General features: G+C 43.9%; 1 protein-coding gene across 1 annotated transcript; it reads right to left on the reverse strand.

Annotated features, from left to right (window-relative positions):
* Positions 1-6,098: 6,098 nt before the first annotated feature.
* Positions 6,099-8,655, reverse strand: HTR1B (5-hydroxytryptamine receptor 1B). Its single transcript, XM_033102697.1, has one exon. It carries the CDS (start codon positions 7,743-7,745, stop codon positions 6,582-6,584), a length of 1,164 nt encoding a protein of 387 aa, XP_032958588.1. The 5' UTR covers positions 7,746-8,655; the 3' UTR covers positions 6,099-6,581.
* Between the last annotated feature and the right edge of the window lie 1,705 nt (positions 8,656-10,360).

Below are 10,360 nucleotides of genomic sequence, written 5' to 3' on the forward strand. Positions count from 1 at the left end.
CTGAGTTAGAATCTGCATTTTAACCAATTTCCCTGGTGATTTCTATGTCCATTACATTTTGAGAAGTACCACTGTTAAAAACTTTCCATTTCATTCAGGGACCGGGACCCACTTCACATTCACGGGTCCTGAGTGTGCTGTGCCCAGAAATATCCTAAGAATTCTATATACATATATCAGTGGGTTTGATCCCGGCCATACTTTAGAATTACGTGAACAGAATTTTTAAAATATCAGGTCCTACTCTAGATAATATAATTTAATTAGTCTGAGACAGCGTCTGAGCAAAGGTATTTTTAAAGCTCTCCTGATAAATAAAATGTGTAGATAATGCTGAAAACAATTGCATTATCCCGTTTAATTTTACCTGCAAACATAGTGGTGTATGTTATACGAGCATTTACAGAGGAACTTGGTAATGTTTACAAAGCATGGATTTAAACTCAGTTCTTTCTGACTTCAGACTTGCTCTTGCATTTTAAACTTCCCAATGTGTGAGTGTGTACGTGTGTGTGTGTGTGTGTGTGTGTGTGTGGCAGGGGGTGTGGGGGGAGCCTTAATGCCAGCTGATTCCCATCTTCCCATGTGTGATTACACCAACATGTTACACTCTGTGGGAAAGGTCTCTGAGGAGCAGCAAAAAAAGAGAGTGGGGTTCAAGCTCACAGCCAGGCAAGACTGGGGTGGAAAGATAAAGAGCCATAAAACTGCTTCTCCACAAAATCAAATCAGCCCAGTGCTGAACCCATTGAGATAATTCAAGAGAATAAGAATGAATTCATGAATGACAGGGAGAGCTCTAGGTCTGCATACATGATCGTGAACTGGATTAGCAAATGGGCTTAGAAGAGACAACCAGATGTGTTTACAAAAGTGCCCTGCGCCCAGTTCCTGGACCCAGTCACTAAGCCTTTGTGGACCGCCCTACCACAGCAGTCTCGTCGCCACACTCGTGAGCAAAAGATACCCTAAAATCGAGTTATCCCAATATGGGATGACCAAGCAAAGGCCAATGCTTAGAATGTTCCCACAGAGTCAGGAAGGATGTGACTCATGTCTTCATGCATCATTTAAGCAAGCCATGCATAGATTCTTTTAAGCATTTACCATAAATGGATCCCAATATCACCATCTGTTCACTTTAAGTACAAGAAATATTATAAGACTGTTTTGTCATATAGTTAGTAGTTTTGAAAAGGATTTCTTCTATCTTTTGAAATATGTACAAATGAGTCCAAAGAAATGGACATTTTCTTTTACAAACTATGCTCAGACTCGTGTTAAAACAGTCTCTTTGTCAGCTGGCCCAACTCCAGGGACTGACTCTCTCTCAGGGAGCAATGGAAATCCTAGTATAATCCTAAAATGTGGATGCTGACTTTGAAAGTCCTATTTAATTTTCGAAATCAGATATGTGAAATGGCACATAGAAAACTCCCCTTCAGGGACAATGAAAGCACTAGGGAGTAACAGTTAAGAATGCAATGGTATGATCTCAATTGTTTTCTCGTTTTATATAATCCATTTCCTGACACAGAAATTCATTTTTTGTGATACATAAGATTATATTCACATTTATATATGCCTGTTTTTAAAGTAAATGCCAAAATTACACAGACTTGAATGTCTACCGTCTGGGAAAAACTGACATAGAGTACACCTTACTTCTGTGCAAAAAAACAGCCCTCTCTTTAAATGGCAAGTATTTTGCCTTTGAACTATGGATATATCAACCTTAAATCAATGAAATTTTGAAAAACACTGTGATGAGAAAACATAGTGGTGAAATATATATATATATATATATATATATATATATACATATATATATTTAAGTAAATAATTAATGCCCTTTATTTTGAATATAAATTATCTTCTAACCTCTGACTTTACCCAGTGCCATACCCATCAAAGGTCACAATGTTTTAAACTACTAAGATTTTACCATTATCCTGGAACTAGAGATGAAGAAAAAAATTAAGCTTTATACATAAAGAAAAACTTTAGGTTTTAGGGATCCTCTATCCAGATTTGCAGTTCTGAAAAATCTGCTATTTGAAATAAATAATAAGCCCTCTTTTCCTTGGCGTATGGATCTTTGTTTTCACTGAGTCTAGAGACATTAACACCATTTGCAGTGCCCAGGAAGAGGGAATTAAGATTTCAAATGGTGAGCACCCGCATCCTCTAACAACTCAGGGGCACTCTGCCCCCTGGTGGACTGTTCAAGGATGGGCTTTGAAGAAAGTGAAGCTTCACTTCCCTCACCAGTCCCCTTACCAGCCTCTTCTCTTCTGTAAACTTCAGTAGATGCCTCAGTTGAAATCTTTTGCCCTCATAAATTACACATTAACTTGGGTTAACAATTTCCTTTTATACAATGCAAAAACCCTGGACTACTTAATCACTCCTCCAGAGAAAAATGAGAGTTGATCAACACATTATCATTGGTTATCATGGCTTTGCACGGGAGAGAAAAGAGAAGTGGAAAAATGAGACATCAAGAAAAGATGTAGATGGGGTGAGGGAATTTGGACACTGGGGAGACAGCTGGAAATCTCTAGACAAGGAAGAGAAAGGAGAGATTAACAGTAAATACGAGGATGCTATATGAAATGAAATAGTTGGACATTTCCTCTTGGCCACTAGAGCCTATGCAAACCATCTCTCATGTTCCCTTTTGGTCCTTGGTCTGTATGGCAGCCTCTGTAAGAGTGAAAAGTTGCAAACTTCAGTCACTTCCAGTTTAGCCAAGTTTCTCCCATTCTGCCTAGTTTGGTCTTCCCCAGGCGAAACTTTCTCAAATAGTCCTCTATTTTTGTGTTACAGAAAATGTATCTACAAAGGAGGCAATGGAGAAAGAATGGCTAAAGAGAAGGTATCATCTGCTGAGAGCCCAAAAGTGTCAGGTATTTTGGTAAGTGCTTTACATAGTCTCTAGTCTTTGCAACAAACAAGTAGGCTGCATTGGAGAAGGAGAACCACACAGCTACAGCACGCTCTATTTGCAATGCAAATTGACAACTATTTGCAATTCAAATTGACAACTATTTTTCTGTGGACTTCTCTGGTGTTCAGGTTAATAAGTCTCCTCCTCTTATATCTCCCCCAAGCCTGCTTCTAATCCAATTCCTCCTTTTCCTTTTTCAGTATTTCAAGAACCATATGGTACCTTAAATCTTACTACCTAGACCAAAGACTAAACATTACCTCTAAGAATGCTGATCTGGAAAATTCTTGTGATAGTGATCCTGATTTATCCTCTTTGCAGAACGTGAGAGCATGATCTGTCTAATTCCTTTTAAATTCTTCCTCAGATATAAACTACATCCCCCAAATCATGGCTGTACATGTCAGTCTACCACGGAATCTTTTATCATCAATTACTCTCTCTGGAAGGCTCACACTCCTAAATGTAACCCAGAATCCAATTAACCAATCTTTCCATAAAAATAGAATTACTACCCAAAGATTTTTAGAACACAAAAAGGACTTTTATTTTATTATTTACCTAAATTTAATTTCCAAATACACAATTTTTGAAAGGTAGAATACCAAAGGCAATTTTCAGTCATAACAACTCCATGGAACACATAATCTGAGATTTTACTGCTTGAGTGAATTATAGTCCTCTTAGGGTTTCCTGGTTAAAGAAGATAAAACTAAGATAATAGAGAGAAAAAGTGAAGAACATTGTTCTGTAGGAAACTTGTTGAACTCAGTAACAATCCATTCATGGGTGCAGTGTCCATTCTTAAAAAGGAAACTCTAGAATTCCTAGAAACACAAGACAATATTGGTATTTTGGGATGAGTATACATTCACATATTTGTGTGAAAATTTGTGCAATTAAGCAATATGGAAAATGTTATTTGTTACCACAGCCAATGAAAATGTATTTTCATTTCTTTGTAAGTTAAACATTTCCATTTCCCATTTTATGGTCTGCAGAAAAGCCATATGTCTAGTTTATGAAACAAACTATGCTATAGACAGCAGTAACTGAAAAGGAGCTTAACATTCTTAACTACATACCCCTGGGTGAATAATACACTTTGCATAACAATGTGCAATGCTGGATGATGATTCTAAATCTCTTATAAATACAAGTGTTTGCAAGCTTCTACTTCACATAATATGCCCCAAATCCAGTCAGTTCAGCCAAATAGTCAAGCAAAAATTTAGGTGGGTAACCTACAAAAAAAGGTAAACATTCCCTTAGACTAAATTGACCATATTTTGTTACTATAAGGACACATTCAATGTAGGTGCCAAATAAAGAAATCATTTGTAAGTGACTGTTTCAATTATTTTTTTTTTCCTTCTCAGGTGCCTAGAAGTTAACTGAATTGCTTCTTAAGCCCAAAGAAAACACACCTGCATAAACAAACAAAAAAACATAGTAACATAAATCCTGTGCTTTATGCACATTCTTATAAGTAGTAAACTAGATTTCTCCATAGGAGAAATGACACATACTCACACACAAAAACTTGGGGATACAGCAGAAATACAGGATTATCTAATTCCTAAAATTTTATCTTACTCCAGTGACTAGTGTAAATGTTGATCAAAATTCCCTTTTTTTACTTATTTTATGTGTAAACCTTTGAATAGTATATTATCAAGAGTCATTACTCTAGAGTGAAGGTCTGCACAGTAGGCAGTGTTCTTCAGCTCAGTGCATCTATTGTCTAACAGTCTGGACTGGGGTGCTTCAAGTCCCAACGAATTCATTTTACAAAGACAAACTTGCTTCTGCAGACAAAAGGTACCACCGGCAGAAAGCTCTCTGAAGAAGGGAGTGTGAATCTTCTTTGGCATATTTATGTTTCACATATACATTTTGTGTGTGTGTGTGTGTAGATGACCTTCAGGGCTACTCCTTTTTATTTATATAATGCACTTTTCATCTTTTAGTGTATAATCTTGCCCTGTGTTGGGGAGTCCTCAGAGTGAATCTGAGAAACAAGTAAGTATTGTTGCAATTTGAAAAGACAGATAAATTTAAAGTATTACTGCTATTATACTCATTGGGGTATCAGATGAGGGGCAAATTTCCAAGGTTCAAAAGTTTGTCAGCTTAATGATTACCTAGTAAGTCTGAGGTTTGGTTCTGTGAGTTACGAAGAAAGCAGGCTTAATTTTAGCTTCTCTAAGCTTTTCTAAAGTCCTTGCATGTAGTTTTCTAGTAATCTTTGTTCCTACCCAAACTTCAATAGAAAGTGAAAAGAAACAAGTTTTGTTTTTTCTTTAATAGATTTTAGGGTTCTTACTGCATTTTGAAGATTCTTGGAGAAAGGATCTAGTTCTCTTAGTTACTTTACATGTTAGCACACAAAGGAATTACAAATGGGAAGGAGAGTGCAAATGACTATCAGAAAAAAGTCTCATGCATTTAAGATTTTTTACAAGTCAAAGTATACATCCTCCTCTTGCCCCGTATTCCTTAATTGTTTAAGAACCATTCCTATTCATCAATCTCCTTTATATCAGCCTCTGTAAGTGGCTAATTGAATTGTATGAAGAATAAATTCTTTATTCAATTGTATAAAGAATAAAGATACTTCCCTTGCAAAGGAGCAGTATGTACTTAATATCATCCATTTAATCGATTGCATTAATAAGAAACAGGGCAGCAGCTTGGGCTGAGTCACCCATCATATCCTCCATTTATGGGGATTTAAATGTGTAAAATGACAGGTACAAGAAATTAGGAGGAAAAATAAAGCAATCTACAGACTTTGGCACTAGCACACATAATGCTTTGTTTGAGTTGTTAGAAGTGTGGTTTGACAGTCACTAAATAGGAATTAAAAAATTACAAATCTGCAGAAAACAAACAATTATAGGTGTTGGTTCTCAACTTAACACTTCCCATTTCCCATTCCCGCCCACCAACCCCATATAGTTTCAATTATACTAAAAATAGAGATCTTAACATTAGAATTTTGCTGTTAACTCTTCAAGGTTTCTCTGTGCCATCCAAGCCACTCATTTGGGTTTGAAGCACCAAATCCACAAGTTTCTCCAACCAAGTTTAAATAAACAAAAACTAAAGACTGAAGGATGCCAAAGTAACCGTTCTCAAATGAAGCTGTAACACAAAGTTCTCCCCAAAACACAGGGTATTAAATGTCTAGTTCAAGGACTGCCAGGCTGCACGTATCTGTCTCAGGCATTCTTCAGACAACAACTACATGTACCACTGGTTCTAGAGGGCGTCATCCATGACACCAAAGCAGGGCAGGGATCACCTTTCCATCATGGATTTTTAAAAAGTTGCAAACCCCCCTTGTGATTGGCTGCCGCAGGGTCAGTGCTGAACCTGGGGTTTGAGGGGAGAAAAGGAGCCTCCTCCTCAGCAGGGAAGCTCTATCTTTATTTTGAACAGTTCTCCTTTCAGGGCGCGCGCGCTCTCTTTCAGGGCTGTCCTGGCTTCTCAGGATCCATTGCCCTTGCCCAGAAGAGAGCGCCTCATTCCGACCCAGTAACAGTGAAAGAAGAGTCGACCTACCTGTGGAACCAGACACAACATGGTCCCCAAAGGCCGCTTAGGCGACCCCACTGCAATTGACAAGTCAACTTGTGCACTTAAAGCGTATCAGTTTATGGAACGCTTGTTTGAAGTCGTCGTTGGACATGGTATAGATAATGGGGTTGATGAGGGAGTTGAGATAGCCCAGCCACGTGAAGAAGTCAAAGATGGCCAGGTGGAACCAGCAGGCATCCTTGCAGATAGGCATCACCAGGGAGATGATGAAGAAGGGCAGCCAACACACAATAAAGGCTCCCAAAATGATCCCCAGCGTCTTAGTGGCTTTGCGCTCTCTAGCGGCCATGAGCTTCTTCTTCTCCAGCAGGGCGTCGGAGACCCGCACTTTGACTTGGTTCGCGTACACCGGAGACCCGGATTCGCTGGGCAGATCGGGAGCTCGCGAGTTAATGGAGGTGACGGAAGACGTGGACCCGGGGGAGTCGGTTATCAGCTGGGCTCGGGTCAAACGCTTGCCAGTCTTATTGGGAGTCTGTTTCAAAATCCGGGAGCGGGCTTCTACATAGATGCGGCCGTAGAGGGCGATGAGGAGCAGGGTGGGGAAGTAGAAAGCGCCCACCGTGGAGTAGACGGTGTAGAGGATGTGGTCGGTGTTCACCACACAGTCTGACACGGCTTTGGCCTGACGCCAGAAGAAGGGTGGCAACGAGATAGAGATAGAGAAAACCCACACCAGCACGATCATGACCGCCGCCCTCTTGGGAGTCCTTTTAGCTGAGTACTCTACGGCATCCGTAATGGCCCAGTAGCGGTCCAGGGCGATGACACACAGGTGCAGAATGGAAGCAGTGCAACAGGTGATGTCCGAAGACAGCCACAAGTCGCAGACCACCTGGCCCAAGGTCCAGCGGCCGGTGACCGCATACATGGTGCTGATGGGCATCACCAGGATGGATACGAGAAGGTCGGTGACTGCCAGGGAGGCGATCAGGTAGTTGGCCGGGGTATGTAGCTTCCGCGTCCGGTACACCGTAGCGATCACAAACGCGTTGGACAGCGTGGTGGCCAAGGTGATGAGCGCCAGCAGCACGATCAGTAGTACTTTCCAGGGCAGGGCGATGGAGTCCTGGTAAATGTAGCCCTCGGCGCTGCAGTTGTGGGAGGGAGCATTAGAGAGGTTAGCTTGAGAAACCCCAGTCTGGGAGCCCGCAGGCGGCGGCGGGACGCACTGAGCGCTGGTTTCCTCCATATCTTTTCGCGTCCCAGCTCCAGAGCGCAGCTCTCGGGCATGGAACGGGCAAGGGAGAGGACGGAATGACCGCGAAAGAGACGACAGTCTTGTCCCCTGGTTGGTTGCCAGTTAGTTCCGCGGGTTGCCCATTACTCCTCTACCCCGGTTCCCTGCTGTAACTAGAGGTCAAGGGCGCGGCAGCCAAGGCAGGCGAGCGCGTCACCTTCACTTCCAGTGCGCTTTGCGCTGCCGCCGGGTCTGGCTGCTCCTCTCCACTCCGGGTCTTGCTAAGCACTGGCCCACCGAGCCCCACTCGGCTCCGGCTTCCACCCGGGCGTCTAGTAGAGGGTGATGTATTGCTTGAGGAGGGAGCATTAACCAGGTGTGGTCTCTTACCCCAATTGCTCGGGACTGAGCGTCTCCTAACCCAGACGCCCCTAGATCTGCAGAGTCGGCCCGCAGGAGTTTCCTAGCTGTTGAGACCAAAGCGTGCAGGCCAGCGAGGAGTCCTGGTCTTGCATTCCCGCCCCCCACCCCTCCCCAGACTGTGGCAGTTTCCTGCCGCGACTGCGGCCGCCAGAGTTGGGTGGGGTGAAGTCTGGGAGCCGCGCTGTGCCGCGCCTCTCGCCGGAGCTCTGCCCTCCCTTCTTTTCACGCGCTGGCCACTCGGGCGAGCTGTCCCGCGGAGACGGGGCCGCACGAGGGGGAACTCCGGGGCTAGGGCTGCGGCTGTTCGTACCGCGTTGCGGCCGCGGACACCTCGGACTCACGGGCACCGCTCGGAGTCAAGCAGCTGAGCGCACTGGTCTGGGGTACCTAGCGCGGCACGCAGGGAAGGGGTAGGTTTCTGCGGGAGCCGAAGGGAAGCGGCGTGCGCCAGCCTGGGAGGAGCATGTGAGCCTCGGGTCGGATGGGCTCCTTTTATAGAGTACAGGTCCGGTCCGCCCAAGGCGTGCAACTCTTGCAGTGCGGCGCGGCGAGTGAGGATGCCGGCTACCCAGCACCTTCCCCCTCGTCTTACTCCCTCCCTTTTTTCCTCCCGCCTGGTTCCCTCCTTGGCCAAGAAGCTCCCGCCGGGTCCTACCGCCCCCTCTCCCCACTTCCCACGCCCTGGATCCCCTTCCTATCCTGACACCCAGGTGCCGCAGTTTTGGCGGAGAATGGGGATGAGGGCGTCCTGTCCTTGCCTCTGTCGGATTCGGAGCTTGCTGCGCTCCGGTCCAGTTAGACCCACGCTCTCAGCTGGGGACACAGGCACAATCCCTGCGTCCCCCAAACCCCGGCAGTCCAGAGCTAGGTGGAGCCAGCCCTACCTCACAGCTCTGGAATTTTATCCAGCCCTCTGGCCACACCCAGGTTAGAAGGAGGCGCCAGTCATATTGCCTTAGAAGAAAAAGGCCAACGGTACATTTCATACTTCGGGCATCAAGTCATACTTAACTCTTGGTACAGTACCAACTAATTTTTCATATATCTGGTTTTAGAAATATGTGCTTTTCTTTCAATCCCTCCCCTTTAACTGTGAGTCAACAAGAAAAAAAAAAAGCTGTCTGCAGAAATGTAAAAGTATCACAAGCATAGGCTCACTGTTGTGAAATTAAACCTTTCTCTCCATCCTCCTGCTCCAGCCTCAGCCACTCAGCAGTTCACTACCTTTGGAAAACAGTTCGCAGTGAGCACTTGCCTTCCACAACCTGCTTAGAAAAAAAGGTCATTAGGATTGAAGGAGAAAACAAAACAAAACAAAACAACAACAATGAAAACAACGGCTCTGGGGCTCTGGGGCCATGGCCACCAGTTTCTCCTTCACCTTCAAGGACTACTGCGGGGTATCCACAATATGCGGCACCAAGCACTACCAGTAGGTCCCATGAGCCCCCAGCAGATCCCTTGTGTTCAGATCCTCCTCCAAACTTAACAGATGTAAGGTAGAAATACAAATCAGAGAAAGTTTAAAGAAAAAGTGCAATGTATTTTCAGTCTGGAAAGCTAAGTGATCCCAGCGATGAGTTACCAGGTCTACCTCAGTGTTGGGCAGGTAGAATGCATCCAGTAAACAACAACAACAACAACAAAAACCCACTACATTGTTATTGATTTTATCAGGTTAAGTGTAAGCATATTTTAAAGAGTATCATTCTGTCTAGAGCCGGAGATTATCTGGCACATCCATTCAGTTTTAAAAGAATAATTGAGATCCTTTGAAAGAAGAGCTTTTTACCCAAGCTGACACAACCCTAACCCAATTTACTTTAATTCCCCATTTCTAAGCCAGGGAGGCAGGCCAAAATAGAGTGCCTCCTCTAGGCCGGGAATTCTGGGCATCAAGGATATAACAGCCAATGGGGTAGAGACCCAGACCCAATTTTCAAACAGTTTGCCTTCTAGAAGAGGCAGAAAGACAATAATCACATGAACACGTAAAAAATTAACATGCTTTCATGTACTGTTAAGTGTTATGAAGAAAACAAAACACATCCATGCATTATGAGTGAGGGTACTCTTTGAACTAGGTGGCAGCTCCCCAAAGACATCCTCTGGATGCATCTGGGCTGCCTGTAGTCACGCTGAGGAAAAAGGCACCATCGGCTCTTCTCTCTGATTCCTAGCATGCAGCGCTGCTCAGGTAATAT

This window comes from Rhinolophus ferrumequinum, chromosome 3 (genome assembly GCF_004115265.2).
Source record: "Rhinolophus ferrumequinum isolate MPI-CBG mRhiFer1 chromosome 3, mRhiFer1_v1.p, whole genome shotgun sequence".
NCBI classification, from domain to species: domain Eukaryota; kingdom Metazoa; phylum Chordata; class Mammalia; order Chiroptera; family Rhinolophidae; genus Rhinolophus; species Rhinolophus ferrumequinum.